This window comes from Strix aluco, chromosome 16 (genome assembly GCF_031877795.1).
Source record: "Strix aluco isolate bStrAlu1 chromosome 16, bStrAlu1.hap1, whole genome shotgun sequence".
NCBI classification, from domain to species: Eukaryota; Metazoa; Chordata; class Aves; order Strigiformes; family Strigidae; genus Strix; species Strix aluco.
This window is the reverse complement of record NC_133946.1, coordinates 20,933,276-20,959,740: the sequence shown is the minus strand read 5'-3', so window position 1 is coordinate 20,959,740 and position 26,465 is coordinate 20,933,276. Positions and strand designations below refer to the sequence as shown.

General features: G+C 38.5%; 1 protein-coding gene across 16 annotated transcripts in view; it reads right to left on the bottom strand.

The window, feature by feature from the left end:
- Positions 1-16,791: 16,791 nt before the first annotated feature.
- Positions 16,792-26,465, bottom strand: part of PPP6R3 (protein phosphatase 6 regulatory subunit 3) — a 64,231-nt gene continuing 54,557 nt past the window's right edge. For 7 of the 16 annotated variants that reach the window (XM_074841798.1, XM_074841786.1, XM_074841789.1 and 4 more), the window contains 5 exons: positions 26,110-26,216; positions 25,039-25,189; positions 22,315-22,332; positions 21,877-21,999; positions 19,212-19,648 (listed from right to left, as the gene is read on the bottom strand). In XM_074841798.1, coding sequence (XP_074697899.1) covers positions 19,576-19,648; positions 21,877-21,999; positions 22,315-22,332; positions 25,039-25,189; positions 26,110-26,216 — 472 coding nt within the window. In that variant the 3' untranslated portion in view covers positions 19,212-19,575. The other 9 variants (XM_074841793.1, XM_074841797.1, XM_074841800.1 and 6 more) reach the window with 4 other exon arrangements.

Below are 26,465 nucleotides of genomic sequence, written 5' to 3'. Positions count from 1 at the left end.
AACTCGCCAAATGCAGGGGGAGAGCCCAGCCACCAACCTGAAGTCAGTAGCTGACAGCATTACTGGAAGAGCCATCAGCAGGGACAGAGAATAAAGTTTGCTTGGAATAGTTGCAATAGCTAATTTTGGCCGTATCAGAACAAAACACCAGTTGCATAGTACATGCATTTTTAATTGTACCTTATCACAAAGTATCAAAACCATCGGTAAGTCTTTTTCCTAAATCTGTAGATTTTGGAAAAACTTTTAACAATGATGGCGTAATTGCCCCTTCTTTTCCTACACCCCCCCCCCCCCAATCAAAATAATATTGCTTAGTCTGTGGGGGAAGGGTGGGGAATGCCACAGTGATGCAAATCTGGCATCATGAGTTCCCTTGGTTCCTCACACACAGTATGGCATCTTCACGGGCCATCAACATGCTGGGAATCCCTCTGTAAATGAGACTGCCTAAATAGTGGATGTCACAAGAATGGAAGAGGAATATTTTTTCTATAAAACAGAACTGTTTTATCCTCAGAGCTATTGTACCAAGCTGTGTTTCATCAGTTTGGGATACTCACAGTCAGTGGAGAACATTCAACAACATTGAAAGGATGTGCTGATCCACATTTCTCTGCTGCCAGGGGCTGCCCTTTCCTATTAAAATGGCTTATACACTCCTGAGCCCAACGTGCTACTTCATCCTCCTTCGAGCTTTGCTGTCAAAGAACATTGACAAAGTCCTTTTTTTTTTTTTTTGCAATAATCCCTGTGGCCCAGCAGAAATGTGGAAAGCCCAGCAGCAGATCAGAATTGCTCGGTATCAATGCAATGGTATCCTCACTGCTTCGCAAAAAAACCCCCCCAAACCAACAACAATGGAAAATTTACTGCCCACCAATGTTTGCTAAAACAGGTGTGTCATTGCTAAATATGCCTTGCATTTTGTTGTATCTTTTAGGATGCAAACATGGTATCATGTCTAAAACACAGTATTGTTTTAATTTTTCTAAGTACCAATTAATTAAATGAATTTGTGAATAACAAAAATTACTTTCTGCAGCCAGGAAGCCAGAGCATTTTCTCTTCAGCCTCATCCTTGTCTCCCAACTACTTCAATGCTGTTCTCACAGAATGCTGCTGGGATCCCAGCCTTTCACAAGCACCGTAACCTTTCAGGCAATATTGTACGCTGTATATACCCAGGGGAAAGACACCTTCAAATTGTGACCTTAATGAACAACAAACAAAAAAAGATCCTCTCCCTCAAAACAAACCTCAAAAAAATCAGGAAGCACCTGACAACTGATAAGTTGCCAAACACTATCATTTTTTGAAATCCTCAAGTTTCCCTTAGATCTTTGCTGTGTGTGTATGTACATTTCTGCCCTTTAACACACCTGTGTGTATTGCTGGAGAGCTCCACCAGCATAATCTTCAGTACAGAAATTATAAGGGAGCCTCCATTCTGAACAGAAATGTACTCATCCTGGGAATAACTTGTGACAGTCTGCCACACACAATTGTTGCTCCAGAAAGGACGGTAACAGTCCATTATGTGCCAAGAAGAAACTGGAGCATGAGCAGATCCCGAAAAAAATGCAGTGTGAGATCACACACAGAGCTGAACATTCATGTAACCATTTAATAATCTGAATTATTTTATTGTGTTTATTTTTGGGCAGCATATCTGAACTATGCTTGCAGTATACCTTCTATTGTTTCAGTTCCTGGGGCTACTTTAAGTCGCTTGCTCTGAAGGCTGCACACTTCAAACCTACCGTCCCCACGTTTTCAGCAGTTGCAACTATTGATACCCTCGGCATTCTGCAAGTGCAGAGTACGTTGTCCAGGCAACTGTAACTCTGTATTTACAAAGCTTTTGAATGCTGAATGCATGCAGGTAAGCTGAAAATGGATGTAAAGCTGTAAGAAAATTAAGGCTTTGTTGCTTTTCCTTGGAGATACCTTATCATGCATGCTGGAGGCTTCTACTTGAATCAAATCAAGCATGGAAAGTGGTATTAAGGTTATGGAGAAAGAAGAACAGTTATTTTGCAACTAAGGTATGTTTGAAAAGACTGTTTGAAGTGTATTTTAAACAATTCATGTTCTATCATTGATGACCGCTGCCAAAGGTAGGCTTGAAGGCTAGATCCTTTGGGCTAAGGTCAATGAGCCTGCTTAGTGTAATGGCTTATAACAAAGGGTAGCACCATACAGTGTCAATATGCCCCACCGGCAAAATTCTTCTTTTGTGGACACAGGTGTATCAGGAGAGTTAAACCTTCATCCCAGTATAATAAAGCCATCTACAGTAGGAACTGGGACTGTTCAGTGTGAGGAGGAGAAGGCTGAGGGGAGACCTCATCACTCTCTACAGCTCCCTGAAAGGACGTTGTAGAGAGGTTGGTGCTGGTCTCTTCTCACAGGTGATTGGTGACAGAACAAGAGGGAACGGCTTTAAACTGCAACAGGGGAGGTTCAGACTGGACATGAGGAAAAAATGTTTCACAGAAAGAGTGGTCAGAGAGTGGAATAGGCTGCCCAGGGAGGGGGTGGAGTCCCCATCCCTGGGTGTGTTTAAGGGCCGTTTGGATGAGCTGTGGGGGGATGTGGGGTAGGGGAGAACTTGTAGAGTTGGGCTGAGGGTTGGACTCAATGATCCCGAGGGGCTTTTCCAACCTGAATGATTCTATGATTACTGAAAAGAAACTTAGGCTGGTAAAACCAGTTTTGTCAGAAGTTGGTGGAAATTTTGAGTTGCAGATGTCCTGGGACTGACAGACAGACATGGGACACAGACATGGAAAACAGTGATGTCACCTGAGTGTATGCTTTCATTTTAAGGTCAGTTCACAGGATGTTTGTGGACACAAGCAACAGGGAAACCAAAGTGTAAATCACACAACCTTCCTTACTCACCATTGTGCTTTCTAAAATCATTTACCATTATTTAGAGGCCTGCAAGGCACATGGATTACCTTGAGGAAAAGGCCACTTCTAGAGCAGCTTACAGCAAAAGCAGACAGTGGATCCTGAGGAGCTCCTCCACACGGCCGCAGGATGAACCTTTGACTCACAGAATACAGAATGGTTTGGGTTGGAAGGGACCTTTAATGAACACCTAGCTCCAACACCCTTATCACAGGCATGGACATCTTCCACTAGATCAGGTTGCTCAAAGCTCTGTCCAACTTGACTCTGTGCAACCTCTTCCAGTGTCTGACCAGCCTTAGGTGGCTGTGCTGCCAAGGGCAAGCCAGCATTATCAGCCTTGCTGGCCTTTACTAACTCACTCTTTTTTTTTTATCCCACAGCATGGATTCACATGCCCTAGCAGTCTATAGCAAAATCCACAGCTGATTATGGGATGTGGCCTTGCCATAGGAGCTCACATAACACAAGCCACAGACTGGCTGCTTTCTCTAGCAGTACTGCTTCTGCAGGAATTGTGCATCAACAGAAGAGTAATAACACTGCAAAAGTTAACAACTGCTAAGGACTGTCATTCTTTAAGACCCCTCAAAAATCAGCCTTGAACAGTGGATATCTTGTCGAAAACAAGCTTTGCAACAGATGGCTTAAAAGAACAGCAGCAAATAGTTGTTACAAAACATGGAGAATACAATTCCTGATTTAAGCTCAAATTATCTACAGACTTAAAATATAAGAATCTTTTTAAAATATAAGTATCTTTTGAATCTATCATCATTTGAATTAAGAACTAACAATTTCTGGTATGTAATAAAGACTTAGAGGAAACCCACAAAGAAAAAAAATGTTATTTTGAATTCTTGTTTCCAAAACATCAACATGATTTGGACACTTCTGCAGCAGTAGTTTTGTGAGCCAGTGTGGTGGTGCAAGTGAAATCAGCTCATAGTCACACCTCTGTTTCATTTGCTACAGCATTTCTGAGTAAGCATATTTGCACAATGATTCCTTTTGCATTTTGTTAATGGAATTATGCATATTGCACCCTTTGAAGAGTGTATTCTCATAAGCAAATCGGTATAAAAAAAATTCATATCTGTGCCACATATCAACAAACATTTTCATAGGATAAAAAAGGAGAAAATGAGTTCTGTGTTTCTTGTGCAGCCTGGAGTGTGGGTTGTTTTTTTCTAGATACCTTTAGCCTTATTTTTGCTGTACACCTTCACAAGATTTTTTTTTTTTTTGCATTGCTACCACCTAATGGTCATAATGTCTTGCCTTAACTCTAATGGTAGTAATTTTGTCTCACTCATCTACAGCTTTCAGACAGAAATCATACAATAGCTTTTGTCTTTTTATCAAAAAAATAAAATAGTAGTAAAATACTAAAATTACTGCCAGACTTTCATCACCCATTTTTTTTCTATTTGCATGGTGAAGTCTTTTTCCCCTCCGTGTTCCTGAATTTCTAATGATAAAGAGGGTTATGATTAATTTGCAGATAGAATAACCCTTTTCTAAATGCACACTACTCAATAAATGAACAAGCTGCTTACAGTAATTAAAGTAATGTCATCCTGTGCTCAAATTGCTTGAGCTAATAAAGCTAATTGGCAACAGCAAGCATTAACTGTGATTAGTCATATGTATCTAATGTCATCACCAGTGCCTATAATTTTCTACATAGAGAAAATTTCACATCTGTTTTAAATCACTTGTCTGTTGTCTGCATTGGTGTTCTTTCCTACACTATCGTATCAAAGATTCTTTTGCTACAATAGATGATAGAAATGTTGATTTTCTTTTTCAAAGAACTGCACAGTAGAGGACAAGATATGAAGCATTTCCAAGTCACTCTGAAATTTTGACTTCAGCTAAATTAATAATTTTCCTTCTTTTGCATATAGTCTGATATCCCCTTCGACAGGATGTAGATTACTTGCAACAGAACATTCATCTAATCAGTTTAGACCACAAGCTGTATTTCACAGTAAAACAGATGAGTCAAAAGATCAATTTTGTATTTGTTTTGGAAATTTGCAAGTAATCATTATCAGGAAGACAAACTTCCCAGACTTTTGCACCATTTATTATAGACAAACTCTTAGCTGTAAGTAGAATAATTATTTGCTGTGTCAATCCAAAAGAACAGACATTAAGTTATCAAGAATCAGATGTCTGAAAAATGCATTTTTAGAGACCAAAATTTACTACTTGTTTGCAGCAGGTTTTTTTCCTATTTGAAGATTTCCTTCTCCCTTCAGTTTTCTAACAGCTAACCAATAATTTCTACAAGTGTTTTTAATAAGTTACATTACTAGACCTCTCTAATTCACATAGCTTTCTATGTTCTCTGTCCAAACCGGTATATTTTTCTAAAAGCACAACAGTGTTTCTGAAGCTCTCCAGCTGAGGCTTTTTGCCTATGCTGGATGGAGTAACTATGTGTTCCTCTGTTTACTCAGTTTGCTTTTATTCAGCTGCTTGGAATTACTGATTTATGTTCAGCTGATATTTAGCCTTATACCTCACAGCTTCATTGACTATGTAAAAACATAGAGCTATCACATCATCTCAGGATCAGTAAAGGCAAACCAAGTGAGCTCAACTTAGAGAGATGCATAGATAAAAGAGAACATCTGCTCTTTGAACAGCTCTGGTGATCCCTTTTTGTTTTACAGCAATTTAGATGGCTTTTCCTACTTCAGATTTCAGGTATATATCCATTACTCAAAAAGTTACCTAGTTGCTTGTGATTTTTTTTAAATCCCATTTCAGAGTATGATCACGTCATGACTTCTTGTTCATTGTTCTTCATTTTCTAAGACTAAGTGCCAGATCTACTCATAAAAATCCTCCTAATTTCGAAATTTGCCATGGTATTACTCATATGAATTATATGCATCACTATGACGTACCTTGGTGGTTAACGTGACATTAATGTCAGTACCCTCACACTTCCATAGAAGAGTCTTAAGTTTCACAAAATAACTTAATTGTAAACATATAAAGAACCTGATGCTTACCCATATCAAAGCATCAAATTCCTAATTAATTTCTTGGATTGTTTTTGCCTATATAGACCACAAATGGATTTGTTGCCTTTGAGAGATCCAGTAGAAATCAAAGACACAAATCTGAAATGACATCTAGAACTGAAGGCATTAACTTTCATTTTATCGTATCTTGTTCAAAAGATCTGACTTGTTTGTGAGCTCAGAGGACAGTTACATTGGCTCACTTTTACCTATCTTTCTAGATTTCAGAAAATATCCTTTAACTTGGAGATAGCTTAGTTGGCAAAATCTTCATATTTCTGAGAAGCCAAAGTGGTCCAAATAGACTCTGGCGATTTTAACTTTTTGGCAGCTTCACTTTCACAAGTACCCAAACTCCTTTGTAATGGCAGCGGTACTTCTGTTTATAAGAAAAAGTCATCCTCTTCGCTCAGGCACATAAAATCAGTATTTCACCTCTGAAATCTCTAAAAAAAGCTCTAAGCTTTTACCTGTGAATACCCAAGAGTACCATGTATTTGTGCACAGAACTCATCGCCACCACTAAAAACCAGTTCATCCTTTCTGTCCAATATGGTGAACTCAGATACTTCCAAGCCCTAACCGTGGTCTCTGGGCAGGACTCCTAGTCTTGTGGATGACTGGGCATAGAAGCTTTGCAAGAATGTTTTACAACCGAAGACTTCAGGACCCACGTTTAGGTGCTCTTTCATCTCGGTTGCAGAAGCATACTATCACTACGTGGTCAGTGCAGCCAACGGGTGGGTCATCTCCTGCTGTAAGACTCACAGAAAATGTTTCTGAAAAGAAATGAAGAGAGGGGGCATGATGAAGTGTGATGCAACCACAAAAAATGGTATCAAGACCTCATGGACTGATTATGAGGAGAAGCCATTCAGCTTGTAACCAAAGGAGGGACAGCAATGAAAGGAAAGAGCAGAAGTTTCATGTTCGCCCTCAGGGACTGTGCAGCGGTTAGTGTGTTTGCCTCCAAGAGGTTCACACAGGGAAGAAATCCTGACATCAGTGCTGCCTATCAAGGACAGAAGAAAGAATAACTCTTCTTGGTACAAGATAAACGCAACTTTGTACTAGAGGAGTCAAAAATCATAAATATAGGGACTATTTTTAGGTGTTTTTAAGGAGACCAAGCTAATAACAAGCAAGCAGAAATTTTAGTAAGGAATAAAACTAGAAAATAAGTAGATAAACGTGATCTTTTTCAAACATGGAAAATTAAAGGGAAGCTGTGAAATACAATGTTACAAAGGGGGTTGTGCCCTGGAGAGCTAATCCTAATAATAGAAATAGAACATAATTTTAAATTCAGGGAGTTTAAATTATTGATCAGAATTGATATGCATCTGAGGCACTTAATTTTTATGATCCTACTTGAAGTCATAAGATAGTTACTTAATTCCTTAGCATTTTTCTTATCACTGCTTCTTCTCATTACCCTTCTCAGTTTGAAGTTTTGTCATCTTGTCTTTTAAAAGCTTTATGGTTCTTCCTCTCACTTTGGATTTTACATCCTACAGAGCTATCATTTACCAGTCTAATGGATAAGCAGAGCAGTAAGGGGCAAGTTGACCTGCCTGGGAAAGAAATGCAATACACTGCTACTTATGTAACTGCTATCCAATGTCAAAGAATGTAACTTAAATTTTATTTGTATTTATTGTTCTTCTGACTAGTAAGCAAGAAATTTGCAAGTGTAATTATGAAGCTGGTCGTCCTCTCGCCTTCCCCAACATAGATACTGTCAGTCTATTATAAAAAGGCTAGTGGAACAGGAGTAAGGAGTATTTTAGGGAAAGAAAACCCAAACCATTTTCATAAAGGACCAGCTGTACCATTCAGTTTTAGTTAATGTAACTACATGGCTACACGAGCCAGCTATTTCCCTAGGCTTTCCTGATAATCGTGGGAGAAGGTGGTTCCTCTAGAGGAACACTCTGGATCTAGTTATTGCAGCTTAGAAATCCTGCCTCCTCAAATGTAAAAAAAAAAAAAGTTACTTATTTCAGACTAAATAAAGTATTAATAGATGGGTACAGCCAACCTAAGTTTTAGACATTAAAAGTGCAAGCTAGCCTTACATCAACTAATAATGCTAGTCTTATACCAACAACACAATACCAGTAATTTAGAAAAAAAGTGTTATCCTGGTCATCACTTAAATGCATTTTCTACAGCAAATGTTTTATCAATACAGAAGTGCCCAATTCTGACTAAATCTCAGTTTAATGACTTAAGAGTTTTTATTTAAGTGCATGGGGAACATTAAAATTCCTTGATAGAATTCCAATACTAGTCAAGACTGCTGAATTTTGGTTTTATTGAGGTTTTTTTCTATTTTATTTTTATTTTTAATATGGAGTTAGTCCACAATAGTAAGATGACTGTGTACTTCATCATCAAGAATTTAAAAACTTTTCTTCTAAGATAAAATTGCCCAGCTTTTCCTTCCTTACTCTTTCATGGCCACAACAGTCATAGATTTATAGTGGTGATTACAGTGTGATGGATGATATGTGTAATTGAGGAGTTTTACTATGCTGTTTATTAGCTGTACTCAAATAATATGAAAAGGGGACATTTTTTTCCTGTACTGTTTTTGAAAGGGCAGCTATGTCTTTTAATATCACATTAACATCTGTTTGAGAACATGCCACCACTATTGATTCTCTGAAGTCGTAAGCAGTTGTAAAACTTAATGAAAATAACAAAAGCTTTAATTTCAAACCCATTTAAGCATCCATACTTTTATTTAACACCTGTAATCTATGACAAACAAGTTTGTATCTTTAAACTGAACAAACGTCTTCCTTTAAAAATAGTGACAGTAGTAAAAAACATTGTAGGAAATGCTTTAGAGTCTTTTAAATCCTTATGAAGTAGGTAGAAATGCATTGTGGGAAGAAAGAAATTACATGGGATGGGAGGACATGTTTTCCCTTCTAGTTACAATGCAACTTGGCTGTGCAGCTCAGAAGGTTTTGAAGTGTTGGCTACTACCCAAAGAGAGATATTGAACTTCACCGAGCCTCAACTTCTGCAGGGCACAAGGATGCTGCAAATTAAGACTCATGCTGAGCTTTGACAGCCACAGGGGCTGGAAATCTGTGGACTCTGCTGCCCCTTAAGTGTCCTGCGTAATCTTGGGCATCAGAGCTGAAGCAAGCCTCTTCTCACTGCCCAGGTGTCAGTGCTCACTCCTCTTACAGCAGAACAGGCCCTCTTCTTTTTCTTAAACAGGCAGGCTTCAGTGTCCCAGAGAGGAAAAATACATCCTACCTGGATTTCTACTATTTTGCCAAGTGGGCAAGGGAAAGGAGGAGAAATAGAACAAGAATTTAAGCAGAGATGATCTGGAATTACACTGTATATAACTCAAAGTTAAACTGAGCTGAATAGCAGGTGACAGATCCAGAGTTTGAGCTGATCTAGCATACTTAAATGCATTAAAAGGGATGAAAAGAACACCTAGGAAAACAAGGCTATAAAGAAGTCTTAGTCTAAAGGCTCAGCAGTAGCTGAGTTTTGGGTTGCTAGAGGACTCCCAACTACTGCTTAGAAGTTAGTTACATTTCACATTAGTACTACAAATAAACTAAGCAGTACTGACCTAGCTCCTCATTGTGGGAAACAAATCAATTAAAATTGCAGTATATAAGTGATATCCAAGAAAAAGCTAAGTGTGATGTATCATACTGTAGATGTGGTAACGTAATTTTTGTTTTTGCAAAAATCTGATTTCAGATGCAAGGCACTGCAATTGTATGGGTAACTAGTAAGCTGGAGACAGATGTAAAACCTTTTTTCTGTATCACTTAGCTCTTCAGATATGGGGTAAGAATAGCGTTTTTATTTCAGTTAGATCTATTGCCTTGATTTATATAATATATGCCACTCCTGAATTTTATACCTATTATTAATTACAAACTAGATTACAGGAACGGTGTGCTTTGATTGCTATTAGTAAGTTACTTTAGCCAGATTTATTAAAAGCTGCCAATTTTAACTAACATTCACCAGAGGCTGGTGGACTCAAAGCAACAGCAGTAGGAATGAAGTGAAATTCCAGTCCTAGGAAATCTGTAACAGGTGTTTTGAATTGTCTCTTTCAGCTTTTATTTATCCACCTTCATCTTTGTTTAGCCTCTAACATCAATGAAGAAGGAACATTTCCTTCATACATACCCATGTCTTGAGATCTCTGCAGTGTTGTAAGAGTTCATTCTATCTTTGCACAGTCCCAAATCTTAGTTCTGTGAAATATTCCATGAGACATCAGGCAAAAAAGAATGCCAAATACAATACTGCCAGGATTCTTAATGGATAGAAATCAAGAGCTACCTGTACTGTAAAAATAATTCAAAGCTGGATCATTTATCTGTCACCCTGTTTGTAATTGTTGTCTGAGTGTAGAAAAAACCCACATTCTAGCAGCGTTCCTTTTCCTTAAATTCTGAAAGAAATTATCCTGATGATAAAGCTCTTAGACAAAAGGGATACAAGTCTCTTATAAAGAGTATTAGGCAGTATTGACATAGTTTCTGCTCTCTTCTTCACTTCCCGGAGTACGAGCAGCTTGTTACAAAGTTTAAGTACTATATATGCAGTACAGCTACTGCAGCGTTTCATCAATTCCGTCCACAGCCACGACAGAAGCTGCTATGGCAGCAGAAAGCAATGAGCAAACCTTACAGATATATTCAGTAAGCTAAAGACCTAATAAATGCATGTCTGCTTAGTAGTAAACATCATTACCTTTATTTTCCTCAACAGAAAAGCTGTAGCTAATAGAAAAGCTTATGCTTACTTTCGAGTTTCTAAAACATTCTTACAGGTTTGTAGCATACATCAAGGCCATACATTGTTTATATTAAAAAAATCATTCTTGCCCCATTACCCTTTCTGATCTGAGGTCAAAAAACCTTTTTTGTTATGAGAACATACAGTGAAGATTATGAAAGGTAGCAGTATTCAAGCAGAAACATGCCGTATTATTAGTCTGTATCTTTTGTCACATGTAAGTGAAGACTGAATCTGCAGCCCTCACAGCAAGTCTAGACAGAATAACTCTACGACAACTGATGTCAATACAAAAGCAATAACCTTGTCATTTTTGTCTAGCAGCAATCATTTGCGTTTCTGAATCTTCACATTCCAATGGGTCAGATTTCAGTGCATATAATACTCAGCCCACACCATCAGTACAAATTCTGACTTCGTATCAACAACCTCATCAGAGGATTCAGTTACTGTGCATCCCACTTCTTTCTAGTGCAACTCACTTGATCTTTTTCCCCTCATGATTAACTCGACAGAGGCATCACGGCCATGAACTATTCGAAAAAAACCCTCCCAGGAGCACAAGGCCACTCAGAGGTTCTTGTTTACAGTAGTCCATTATTCTGCAAGCAGTTAGCCTGCTAGGAAGATTTACCCTTCTTTTTCCAACTCACTTAAATGTTGCTATGACCAAAAAGAGAAACAAGAGCTCGCTTGAGATTAAGAACTCCAAATCCCCTCCCCTTGCCCTCAAAGCTTAACTTCATCATTCATCTGCTTTATTTCTTTGCAGATGGCATCTTGACACGTGCAACAGAGATGATCTTCCCATTTGACTGTTGCCCACCTATAACCTTTCGGTGACAGATTTTTCCCATTTGTGAACATGAAGAATGTCTTGCTCCTAATAAATATGTTTCAGTGTAACTGGGTGAGCTAGTTTCTGTATGAATCTGTCACACCACCCCAACACTGCTTGAACATACTCTGTGCTTCCTCCTATGACAAAAAAGGATGGGTTTTTTTGATACTCCACTGTACATCATAATTAGAGACTCCCACTAGGTACGCCTTAGCATATGAAGAAAGCTTTGTTCAGAGCCGAGTCACCTGCAAAGATCTTTCTGTGCAGCCTGCTCAGCTCAGACACTGCGATGGCTGAGGGCAGGAGGTCCTGCATGCACTATCTGCAGCCACTGCTTAATGCGAAGTCAAGGGCAATTTGTTCCTCCAGCAGAGATCAGGAAGCTCCTAATGAACAGCAGATAACCACCCAGGTGACTTTACTTCCTTTGGACTGTTTTCAGGATGCATTAGACCCCCTTAGAGCAGCTGGAGGCTTGTTCCACCACATCAGACACCCTACCTTTCTCAAACAGGGTGTTACGATGGTTTACATCTGTGCAACACCAAATTCAAAGCTGCAGTCAACTTGTCACTGTGTTCTTGAGGACAGTACTGGTGACAGTTGCTGAAGCAGCTAGATTTCACCACTGTATTAAGAAGAATTTAATGCAGCATGCAGAAGCATGGCCGTTAATAGATTAACAGCATCAGTACAAGTTTACGGATGAACCACTTCTGGCTGAAGCAGACAGTGTTGATTCAATAAGCACAAATACAAATTCTTGCCTCTGTTTCTGGGAAGCTATAAACATATCAACAAAAAGGCTTAAATATATCAAGTAGTTGGACTATGAGAAAAGCAGAGTAACCTTCTCTGACAGAAGCTGAAGTTGGCCTCAAGAAGCCAGAGGCACCAGTTCCTCCACCTGCCAAATTACACTCAGGCTGGCTGGAGACCACTGATACACATGCAGAGACAGAAGCCTAAAAATATATTTACTGAAGTGCTTCAGCAGAATGGGCTGTACCATATGCTCAAGTACCTCCTTCTTCCTAGTATTCTACAGTTCAGTGTATTCAGGAAATGTACCGTGCACACTGCAGCTAGTCGTGTCAAGAAGAAATTATCTCCTAGCCGTTGATGTGTGCACACACAAGTGTGTATCTATATATATTTATTTATGTAGCTTAGTTAAAAATTATCTTAAGTGCTTGGATATAGCAATCAATATGAATTATGTATGAATCATGTAAATAACACTTGAAAATTTAGTTATCAGGAAGTCACCCAACTCTTCCCAACTTCAGATTTGTCTCTAGAGTACTTCAAACTACACAGGCACAGTATTTTAAAAGGCACTCCATACTTCCTCAGCCCTTTTATCTTTTCAAACCACTCCTGAAGGGACTACGGAGAAAGAATAGGACCCCGTAGTCCCATGAACATCATACAATTCCTAGTTACTATCTTTTCTCACTTGAATGCTGGCTGATCGATATGCACAGTCCGCTATGGCTCACTCCAAAGCGGAACTCTTCTGATTTGAAAGCACACCTCAGAACAATGGTTTATGGAAGAACAACCCTTTTTAACAAATACAATGCTAACAGCAAGTGTTTCTATAAAGATATAGCAGGAAAGGTGCTCTGGAGAACTCCAACAACAGAAACAAGGTCATCTGAATTTCAGCAGTCAGTAGGCTTATCTTAGCAATTTGGTGCCACTGCCTGCTACAAGAACCAGTAGAAGATAGTCAACACTTTGTATCTTCCATCTGAGGAAACAGCAAAGAGGGATTTTCCAAACGCTTAATTCTGCTTGGTGTAAGGGAAAGCAGATTTTATTTGCAATGTATGCAGTCATGCTTCAGTGCCCTGGCAAAAGAACCAGGTTAATCTATTGCCTAAGATGAAATTGTGACCACCTTTGACAGGTAATCGGTGTAGATAGGAGGGGAAGGGAAGAACATCCCCACCCTGTTAAGACACATGGGAAGAGTAGCACAGAGTTCAAAAGCAGTCCCAACAGATCTGTAAGTAAGTAACAGGTCCACATTCCATCTGAAAAAATGAAGTATCTCTATCATGCCCTTGAGAATCAACCACCGATCTACCTAATTATCATCCACAGACTGAAGTAGAGAGACAACCAGATAAACTTTACCTGAGAAAATGGGTAAGTTGACTCTCATGAGACATAAGTGACAAAATCTACTCAAACACAGCTAGGCAAGATTTGGTTTTCTTACTCTGGATGACCGTATGCCAACAGACAATCACGATCTAAATTAGTCTTCAGAATCCATGTTTTGAGATGCAGAGAACATAGATCACAGGAAAGCACCCACACCATTCGGAGGAGATCCAGAATGAGAAGGGAGAACACTCCTTCTGAAGAAAGTCCTAGAATCAGAATTACAGTACTTCAGCTAAGGCCGGAAAGCTGAACTAAAGGGAATCCTAACTCATTTTGCAAGGTACTTACCAATTTAGAGCCGATAAAAATGCAGACAATGTTCCCCTCTCCAATGGAAAAAGATGCATCAATCACTAAGCCCAGACCATCTATGAGAAATTCTGAAAGATACTACTAGCAAAACACAGTATAAAGTTCAGTTCTCATTACTGCTTCAGCTTGTGGCAGAAGAGTAAGAAGCACATACTGACTTCCCTGCGATGCCATTAAGAGAAGTGGAATTACAAGTCATTAACCAACACTTAGCACAGGGCAAACCACAGGCTTGGAACAATTTGGACCAGAAAGCCAAGCCAGGTTTGAGTAAGTCCAAAAGATTTCATGAACTGTCTTAGCTAGAGCAGGCAGGAAGATGCCTCTTTTTACGCCAAGAGTACTTTGTTTTAATTTTATTGCCTTAGTCTTCCTCCATGTTGTAACCTTACATATTCAAACAATACTGGAACAGAAGGATACCAAATCCTTACCTGTTAGGAAGTAAGATGCAGAAACTAAAAGACAGAAGTTAAGAACAAAAAAGGCTTGTTGCCGCTGCATGAACTTCCATTTTCCATCCTGGTTTGGGAAACAATACAGACACTTTTATAATGAAACTTGAAGCACTTACACTACACTGGAGAAAGCACTATTTATTCTGAGACAGTCAGAAGTGATTGTTTAAGTATATTAGAGCCATCAGTTATATACAATAAATACTTCCTGATAGAACTGTGTTAAGATGGATGTCAGAAAACAAAACAATCTCCAAGGAAATTAAAGCTAATTTGAACAGGAAGATAAGTTTATAATGAACAATAGTAACAACCTGATTAATCTTCCTCATAATCTTTCATAACTTCTCAGTGGATTTCACACAAAGAATGAATGTCACAGTAAGTTTCCACAGGAGTATGCAGATGACAATAAAGAACTCACTGTTTTAAAGAGGTAGATGCAGGAGCAAAAAGGTAGGTTTCACTCAAGAGCATGGTCATGCTGGGTTGCATTTACAATGACATAATGAGATTGTGTCAACTATCCTGTTGTCTTCTCAGCAACTACCTGTCAACTCACTGAACAGGGGGAATGCTTGCTTAATTAACAATAATAATAACAACAATAATGTTAGTCAAGACAATGGCTACACTTCTACTTAAACGGAATAATCTTGATATAAAATCTAATACAAGGCTTACACTTAAAAAATAATGGTTTCACTGGTCAAGAAGGCATGATTCATCCACTCTGAAGAGGCAACGAGCTGCTGCATATACTGCTGGTCTAGCCAATTCTGCAACACCCTCTGGCTTGAGTAAAAATCATTTACCAGAGAAGTCCTCAGCGTTAAATCCACTGCCCTTCGATATCAACTGACATGATTATTTCTCAGTTTCAAGTGACTGACCCTTTAGCAATTTCAAAGAGCACTGTGAAGTATGGCCAATGCATGTATTCAGTACAAGCCATTCAAAGCAGGCTTATTGCAACCTAGCTGCTGCTGAGCACACTGTACAAAGGTATTGGACTTCAGTACATCTCACAAATGTATTAAACTATCTTTTAATAAAGACGACTCAAGTTCCATTGCATGCAAGTCAAATTTGATTAAGCAGGTTGGGTAACACAGCCAATTCAGAAGAACTCTCCAAGTATGTTCAAATTCTCCTAAGCCTACGCGAACAGCATAAGGCATTGGTAAAAGATGGCAAAAGGTGTGGGGGGGTGTACACGCACCCATACACCCCCCAAAAGCACACCTCCAAAGCTTTCCCTTCAAGTTCAGGATTCCTTGTACAAGTAATATAGTTAGTGGGTAAAACACACCCTACACCTTCTCAGAACAAGCTCACACTACATCAAATCTAGGTTAAATCCCAGGTTTAACTCACCTTCCACAGAAGCTGTTAAAACTAACAATAAATGCAACAGTAAGGAAGAACCCTCAAAGACCACTGGAATCAACGTTAGGTAAGCCAACCTAGTTTACCTTTACTGCACCCTTTAATCAGAAGGCAAGCTACACTGAAGGGTGAATTCTACTCACCACCACTTCTCACACCTCCACTCAACTGATACTGCCTATTGGGAACAGAGGGAAGGGGAACAAAATACTCCCCCTTTTCAGTTCTGAGCTCAGTAGGAACTGGATGGCGGACTGATACAGCAGTTCATTAACAGCAGGAAGGACAACATACTAGAAGACTTTGCTGAACTGCAGGCAACAGGGCTGAAATATTGATTTGCTGCCAGTATCTCCACTTTTCATGGCTATGTAGCTAGTTAATTCCACTTGATAGCAAGGGACAAATAGCTCCACTGGAAAGGACAAGAGTTTTGACACTTAAAAGAAATAAACTTATGTAAGACAACACACTGCTCTTCTGTATTTGGAATTTCTACTTGGACTGCAATTCATGTGTTGAAAAGTGGTTTTGTTTACAAAACTTCTGGTTCAATAACAGATCAGAAAGTGATAAAAGGACAGCTGCCAACCTTAAAGCTGATATATAAAGCATTTTTGGTCAAGCTGATCTGGAAGTGATTCTGAACTGAAGAATTAGAAACTGACTGGATTCCATCATTTATAAAGTACAAATAAAATGGCAACCACAGTTACCAACTCCACCTACAGTACTGCGGTTTTTGTCCCCTCAATATTGACACAACTGATCCGTTTGTAACAACTTGCAATGACGAGCGCCACTGAGATTTGCTGCAGAAAATGCAAGAGAGGAAGCAATAAGGGCAATGCCATTATACATATGTGAGGTTTTTTTTTATTTCTGTATGCAATGTAATGTTTAGGCACGTTGCTTGGGACGCCTTCTAAAATAAATCATTGGCCATTGTTTAGAGTATCCTTTTGGCTTTAAATACTGGTCAGGAAAACAAAGGATGTAAAAAATAAATGAATATAAGTATTACAGAAACAAAAATGGATCTAAAAGTGCAGGAGGTGAAGTACTTTAACCCTTTCACCAGACAATGTGGCAATATACAATATATTGCTTCTGTTTGTTTGAGAAGGCTGTTGGAATTTTACACTGACATAGAAAATTATAAATTACACAGAATTAGTTTCCATAATCACTATATATATATACACAAACCAGCTGTGAAAAAACTGGTTTAGAACATACAAATGAAAGCCTCACACAGATCAGTACAGTGAAAGTAACAATTAACATGCTCTGCTGCCAAAATTTGTATTAAAAACACTATATACTTTTAAAATGCATGTACTGTAATTACATTAGCAGCACAAGCATTTCATTTACTTGACTTGTCTAAAAGGATTATAGCGTTTTAAATACGCAGATTGTTCTGAAATGTTCCATTGTATAATGCTTGGTATTAAACTAAATCTTGGTGAATGGGTTAAAAGGCAGGTGAATCACTTAAACACAACAAGCCATGTGCACTTCAAATATTCTAGTGTTTCACCTGTAAGGTATTGTTTCAAGCAAATAAGACTTAACAGAACATATGGCTTTACAGTAACATCAATTTGTCAACTAAGTTGTAGCAATAAATACTTAAAATCTCTACCAATAGACTTACATTTTTGATCTGTTTTAAACAATACAGAAAACAATTACCAATTAAAAACCTGTGGTAAAATGTTGAACACCAAAAAAACCTTATTTAAATCACTTTTGTAAGCTAAAACAACCAAAATAACATTTATAGGGCATTTCAGTTTCAGAAGAAACATGAATTCATTTTCTTTTCTTTTTACAAGGTGAAAAATGTATGAAAACTGCTAAATACTTTGGTCACACTAATCGTCAAATAGTTATGTCTCAAATACATTAGATTTGTGTATTCACTTTTTTATAAAACTATTCTTACAGCCATTTTAACTATAGTAACACTACTGTCATCATTACATGGGTAGCAGGATCTTATTTCACAGGCCACCCATTATTTAGAACAATACAATATAAACATACGCAAAAATTATTGGTATTTCTCAATGTGCAATATTTTTACACTTATGAATTTCTGTACAATGTCTTAAAATCTAGAATATAAATGTTGCTGGTCCTGATCCCTTGCGAAATTAGTGCAGCAGTGACTGGCTTCAACAGGGTCTAGATGAAATCCTCAAGAAACACTCAAACACCTGGGTATCAGTTCATTTTCTTCAGCCAAGGTAGCAGACATCACATATCATACAGGGCCATTAACAGACGCCTCTCCTAAATGGGTGTGTTGATCAGTCCTAAGAGGCCAAAAACAGATATAAGTATACAAGAAACAAGAAGGGTCGAAAACAAATTCGGGTAGGTACAAAAAAATCCCCCCAAAACAACCACCCCACTTCATGTCTAGCATGACTCCTGAGTTGAAGAGAGGAAACGCAAGCTCATAACATGTCCATCCCATTTATTTTCTAGAGTCCAATATTTCTGGAGTCCTTATTGCCTAAGTAAGCATAGCACTTTAACTGAGCACACCACTGAAGAGTGTTTGATCTTTATTAACTGAGCTAAGTGATCTCTAGAGATGCGATATCTCCCCAAGAAAATCACTAATAAAAAGCACATTTCTGATATTTCTCCAAATCTTATTCTGTGAGGTGAAATGTGATACCAGGAGTATTTAAGGTTGCATTTGAAAATAAGCAGTTAAGAAACAACAAGAAAAACAGTGTCTTAAACTGCTTTAGTAACTAATCTAACCTACAAACTGTCATTTCACAAATTCTTTGAATATCAAGTCAATTAGCATGCTAATGCTTCTTTGAATGTCAGTCGATTAACAGGAAGTATGGAGGAAAATAAGGAGCAAACCTGCAAAAGTGAGAACAGTTAACAGTATATATATTTCTAGATAAGTAGTTTAGTGTAAAATGTGGGCTCGATTGCTCCGGACTAACAGAAATAAAGAGTTCAAATCAGTAGTGCAGGAGAACATTAAGAATTGCAAGCAACAACAGCAAAAAAATCTCAGCTTCCATTCAGTGCAAGTCTATTGAATACATTTGACAATTTCCCTTAAAGAATATAAATACAATTTGGAACTACACATGAGAAAAGTTACCTGTAACTCCTGTTCTCTGATGGTGTACATCACAGAGAAGCCACTCTTGGGTCCGTGCTCTACATGCACATGACCAGCAGGAGTCCCCTAGCTAAGTCTTTGGCTGCTAAACTCTAAAAACACTTTTTAAAAAAACATACGTACACATTAGACAAAAGACAGACAGCACTAGACAAAAGTAAACACTTTTTAGAGAAACCTGGAAGGTAAGACACAAGTGCTGCATGGACAGGAAGTCTGACAGCCCGCACAGCAGTAAGTCACTTCTTAACTGGAAAAAAGTCCATGAGAGAACAGGGCTCCTAGCAGAGATTACTACTGCTGGCCACCAGCCAAAGACCTACCTAGGGGACTCCTCCCACTAGTCATACATGCATGGAGCCCCAAAAGCACAATTACATTTATCTTGATATTTATACTGCACTCATACGAGGATCTGCTGTGACAGCCACCTTTAGAGAAAGTACTGAACTTTGCTGAAGCCAGCTGGACTCAACGGAAGGAGTTCCTTGAGATTTCCTGCAACTCCACAGCAATCCATCGAACTGCTAGCTCTGAGAGCCCTCTGTTGGTTTAGACAGGCATCTTTACTCAAAAGGCAATCACCCAGTACCCAAAGACTTCTCCCCTACAATTTAATGCTAATCAGCATTAAAAATATTGTCTTGATAAAAACCAGTACCTCCAAATAAAGAAGAGGCTGTGAAAGACAGTTTCTGGGTTTCCCACTTCAAGTATACAGGGTTGGGTTTTTTCTGATTAGAATCAACTTTTTGATTAAATTTACACAACTTATGCAGAGTACAAAGTTCTGGCTTACAGGAAAAGGTAGCAGTGCTTTAGTGTAACACCCAGTACTGCAGAGGTAAGACATACTAGCTCATAAACAAATCTAAAAACCAGAACCTAAATTTGTCAAACATGCTTGCATCCTTCTTAGTCTGCATACAGCATAATCAGAACACATAGTAGCATCCCGTGTTGTATGCAGAGCTATACTCTAAATCTTTGTTTACAAAAGCATTTCAATTTTGTCTTCACCAGGAAGCTAGATATACCATATAGCATCCACAGAGTCTTAAAAATTATTACTTCTTTCCCAGGATTTTTGTGAGAAATACCACGTTTTTCTACTAACAGTTTAAAATCTATTAAAGTCAAGAAACACAACAGCTTTTAAACTACTAAAGCTAGTTAAATACAGATTCAGAAAAAATATATGTGTGCATATACATATTCTGAATTCTGATTTTCAGAATCATACCCCTGTTTATACTGCAAGGTAAAAGTGACTCCTGGAATTGCTTTTAATTAAGCAAAATCCTCTCTCCCTTCAGAGCACGCTCCCGTTCAGAACATCCTCAGCTCCCCAACACAGTGGCAGGATGCACAGCTCTGACCCCTCCAAGCCCTGCCCTATAGGAAGAGGAGCAGACCCTATGGATTACTCAGGGGTTAGTAAATACACATTTAGGTTTTCCTTTTATGAAGATTTTCTTTGAGATGGCACAGTTTCTCCAGGCACCCTTGAATTACTTCTGAAACAGGAAACAGCAGCATACCATCCTTTGCCTTAACACCAATCGAGCCCGTGGGATTGTACCCAATGTTGAACAAGCCATTAGTTCTGCTAGGAAACCAGTAAACTCTTGCCTAGATATTAATTTTAAAGTACTTATGAACACCTAAGTTCCAGAGCAAGGTCTTCACTGAATACTACCTTCAAGGGTAGAAATCTTTTCACCTACTTTACGTTCTTATTTGGTTTAGGCTTTTAAGATAAAGATAAATCCTGCTCTGACTAAAGTCTAGAAACTAGCTCCGATATGAAACATCTGCATTAAGCATTTCTAACATCTGGTGATTAATGTCACCCTACGTGCGTTTGATTTTGGTGAATCCATACTAGACTTAAGAGTTGATCGTGTGTTTCCATACCATTGTAACTTGGCAGACAAAAAAAACCCCAAACAAGTACTTCAATAGGAAATGAAACAGGAGAAATACTGTCAAATGCCTTTTTTTGGAGAAAGCAATACTAACCTACAATTTAAGAGAAATAAATGTATGCAAGAGCAGCTTTCTCTGGTGGTGGACCCCTCAGAATTGTATCTTGAAATACTATTCTCTAAAGCTGCACTAGTAGCCAAGCCAACAAATATGTCTTTTCTTCCCTCCAATAAGTATGGAGCAGCCTGGATTGCTTAGCATATTTCAGACAAGTCTTATCTGAAACAAATTACTTATGTACTTTAAAAAATCTTCTCCAAATCTACAAGTATTCAGATTAATGCCTGATGAAGACAAGGGTGGAAATGACTGATTCACAATCAAACAAGCATGACTTAAGGCACTATTTCCTTTCCATACAGCTGCACTAGTAAACTCCCCCCAAACTGTTCTGCAGTATAGAATACAGAATGAAAAAATGGTAGACTTAACTTATGTAAGTTTTCAGAGAAAGTCAAACGTATTCCCCTAATTTTTTTTTATCATAATTTTCATAAGTCTATCAATTCACTCTTGTAACTTGATAACATATCACAAACTAGAATGGGAATATTTACAATGCCCTGCAAGACAAACAGTACAAGGCAAATATATTTTTGACAACTCTAGAGTCTAGAATCGACAGAAAATATAACTTGTGAGAATTTTATAAAATAGATGCAAGCACATGTTTAGATTGAGCTGATAACTAACAGGAATTCATTAACCTCTTTAGATCAATCCTATCAGAAAAACATGCAAACTGCTATTTAGAGGATTGAAAGCATTCTTGAATACAATTACCTCTGCTCTGGACTGCTGTTAGGAGGCTGCAGAGCTGAAGGAGCCTCTTCTGCAACCTCTGCATTCTCTTCTACTACATATTTACAAGAAGCATCCTGCGAGGTAGACAATTTTCCTTCCTCACTTAAAAAAAAAAAGGAAAAAAGTTATTTAATTTTTAAGTTTACTTATAGGGAAATTCCAGGCAACAAACTGGGAGATGGGTCCATATTTCACATGCAAATGGATTTTAAGTTATGATTGCAACATGAAGATCAAGCACATGGCTCTAGACTTTACAAACACTTAATAATGCACCAGTGTTTATGTCCATTGAAACTTGACTGGATAAAAGGTCAGGAAATACAGCGATTACAAATAAGATCAGAAAGGAAATAAGGAATGTGTGTGATGCCTGAAGTGGTAACAATCACAGTCATGATCCTTTACTATACATACCGATAGGATTTCAACACTCTGAAGCCAGAAGTATGCACAAATGGAAGAAAGTATAAAAGAAATTCAAGATTCCCTCAAAAACTGGCATTAATAAAAGTCTGTCCATGAAACATATCAGCAGAATCATTAACTCATCACCATCTTTATTAAACTCCCTAATAACTCTGCAGTGAAATACGATGGGTTAGGCAGTGCTAAGACTGCAGCCCCATCTATTTCATGAACTTCCTCTCAGAGACAAAATCAAACATAGTGCAGTGAAAAAGCAGTACACTCCCATGAAGACATTACCATGTAACTAGGCAGCCTCAAAAGTTATTAGCAAACAAGTACTTGTGTTTGCCTCTAAATCAAAGCTTTTCTGCCTTTATTCCACCTTCTCCCACCTCAGCCACACCATTACGAGTGCACTAAATTACAAATTTGACCATATACCTGCAAGAGAGTTATAAGGTAGCTCTGAAAGACACAGACAATCTTACATCTCTGTGGCAACAAATCTATTTATGCAAGAAGTCAGAAACATTTTAAAGCCATTCTCCTCTGCTGATTTTTCTTCCTATCCTTACAGTTCTCCTTTCAATGGATCCTTTAAATTTCAATGAATCCTCCTCTTTCCTCCCATGCCTCCTTATATGTGCAGAGCCTGTAAAAATAATTCTTTTGCATTGCAATCTCTCATTAAGTCCAGTTTTCCCTATCTGATCTCCCCATCTCATCTGCCTTGATACTCTTTGTATTTGTTCAAAATAAAATACTTGTCACCATCAGAAATGGTCTCCTACTTTATTTTTTTTAAAAGGGGTAGTCTCTGCTATCATTCTTCCCTTCTCATTCTCCATTTGGAACTGATTTCAGGACGCATATTTTCGTCCTTTGCAGCCTTCCACAAATTAAACTACTGTGCTTATAATGCTCCTCCTCCCCTCAACATTAACTTCAACATCATCAGTTTTCTGTTGGCAGAAACATACATAAAACTTAAGTCTCGAAGCATCCACTTTGCCAGGTACGCAGGCCAGAGTAGGACCTCCTCTCACTACTCTAGTTGTCCCTTAATCTAGGCTTTTTTTCCAAGCATTGTTTTAGACGTTTATTCCGAATGAAATGCTACTTTTTTTCTCCCATTTGTTGCTTGGCATATTTAAAAGTTGGTTTAAAGACAGGCACGTGAGTGCTGACTCAGTATGAGACCACACACCTCTCTCACAGAAGAACAGCGTCCATATTTAAGACCTCACCTTTCAGCCTCCTTCTACATTTCCTTAATCTCTCCTTTCCAAACGAAGATCCCAGAGTCCCCATTGCCAGAGGTTTTCAAGATGCAATTGGGCAGAGTGCTAGATAATCTCATATGGGCTCCCTTTCCCACAAAAGGTTGGGCCAGATAATCTTCTGAGGTCCCTTCTGACCTGGGCAATTCTATGCTATCGCTTCCCTTTGCACCTCTGTGTCCTTTCACCTCCAAGAATTGAAGTGCTCACTCCACAGCTCAAGCAGGTAATTCCATGAAGGCTGGCAGGAACCGTCACCACGTGCTGCCTCCTCATGTTAGTCTTTGCACCAGTATCAGAAGTTACAGAACTTTAAAGTGCGTATGAACTAAAGCAGTTTAAGGAGACGTGTAAAAACACCATGGATAACTAAATCCAACTGTAGACACATAACACAACAGGAGCGTAGACCATATACAAGAGTTCCCCAAAATACAGAATAAACTGGAGAGAAGATGTATCTCTTAAGGTTAGCATGGCACTATGGTTCCATGCCACATCAGTCTGCACTGAGTCACAATCCTCCTCTAAACTGTTTTGGCTGAATTCCTCTAACAATGACATTTGATTTATAAGCGCTGTGCAGCCATAAATGCTTCCTCCTCAGTATTGAAAAACATGAAAGTTAAGTCAGGTACCAAAAGAGGTTAGAGTTGTTATTTATTGCTTCAATAATCAAAAGGATGGAAGCAAGAGTGACTGAAAGCTGTTACGTTTCAATTCCCGAACAATCAAAATCTACCACCACTAACAGGACAAAGTAAGATGAATTTAGGAGAAGGGCGATGTAAGGACTAACACTGGGAAGTTTCTTCTACTAAAATGGACTGGGATTTTTTTAAAGCAACTTTCAAGACATATGAACAATTCCTTATTAATATTTAAAGTGAGAATAGGGACAGATACCAGGAAATTATTCTAAAAGAAGAGAGAGTTGCATGCCAAAGTGCTAGTGGTATGTTCTGATTTATCAAGATCGGGGTGGGGGGCATGACACACCAGCTTCTATTAATAAAGACAAAACTATTTTTGCAGGTCAAGCTGTTTGTAGCCTCTGTTTCCCTGCACAAAGATTTGATACTTATTCTGTGTGCCACCTGCAGTCCAGAACAGATTTGACACCATCACCTATACCAAGAGTGATCACCCCAGAAGTCTGCTGAGTTACTCTCAAGGGCAGTGCCTGGCTGGCCTTCAACTTCTGTCCTCCATCCTCCTGGATGAGAGTCCCATCCAAATCTAACAATACGTGCAAAATTTAAAAAGCTTAGCTTTGACATGCAACTAACGTATGTTAAAAGATTAACTGTACATAAAACCTCCCAATAACATGCATCAGGGTCAAAAGTTGCGTCAGTCTTCCACTAATAAGCTTCCAGTGCTTATGGACAGGTGCTTATAACAGTGCTTATGTTACAAGGGTGGGAAGACAATAAACAGGCATGCTCACCTTTTGAAAACAGCTGTTTCAGTTTTAGCATCTACAGTAAGGCTCAGTGTCTCCTTCATGCTGCCGTTCATTACTGTTTCAGTTACCTTGTCTGCATTTTCTACATCATCCTCTCCATCGGAGCTGGCCTCCATAGCAACACTTCCTGGGGCTAGATATATAGAAGTCATTTAGTACATGGCTGGTTATGTTTCTATTTCATCAGCAAGCCAATATAACCAGAACACTATTTTTGCAGTTTTGTATGCTTCCTGAATTCTTCCTTACAGAGAAAGTCACCTTTCTGCAACTCCCACTATACACATATATAGAGCATAAGTACTTCTTACAGATGGCTTAAGTCACATTCTGTAACTATTTTTTTTTTTTTTTCTTCATTTTGCAAGCCACTTAGTGATTTAGATTTACAATGGTTACTGCAACAGCTTTGGCTGAAGAGGACTTTTAGTAGGATTATAGTGATGTATTCATTACACAAGCCCACGCAGGGCAAATTTGACAGTAAGTTTCCAAGTGCAGACAAGCCCTCCCTGGACTTCTCATCTGCACTTCTTGTTCTGTCTGTTAATAATATATGCAAAAACATAATTAGCACGTTTGGCCTTCAACTAGTTCATACATGTAGAAGAAAGAACTAGCACATGCACAGTGAAGGTAACTTGGAAAGGAATGAGCAGGAAGGGGACAACTGAACACATTGAGGCTACTGGCCTACTGCCACATAGGAAGAGACTAGAGGCTACGACTCTGCTCTGGCATCAGCTCAGCTAACCAAGTGCTGGCACAGGTGAGGATTCTCTAACAGAACACACTTAGCTTCTTTGTAATGATTTTCTGTTCATGATGTGCAGGATTTTTAGAGTTAACAGTAACACTGGCTGCTGTTTTAAATAGAAAACTATTTTTAATAGTTCAGAAATTCTTTGACAAGTCATTTTCATTACCTGTCGTAAGAGCAGCAGAGACAGATGAGAGGTCTCTGGAAACCTAAATTTTCAAGTTCAGGGACATCTTTCTTGGGTGACCCTCTTAAAATCAATCTGTTTGCATTTCTGACTGCAGTGTACTTACCCTCTAGCTGTGCTGGAAGAGCAGTTACATTTGCACTCAAGGGATCAATTGGGTCTGTGTTTGTTTCCATTTCCACAGGAGAATTACTTCTTAAGGAATCTTTTGAGCTTCAAATACAAAGTTAAAAAAGCTTTAGAAACATTTCTAAATAGCAGAATGAAATAGAAATACAAACAAAAAGCATGAAACAATACACTGTTTTATGTTGGAAAAAAATCATACTTTTATATCTGAGCTGTTTAATGCCCAGACAGACAACTGAGAGCCAGATGTATAAAAGGAAGAGTCTCCTGACTGCAGAAGGAATCAATTGTTGAATGATAGTATTTGGCAACTCAAAAATTTACATCTATATG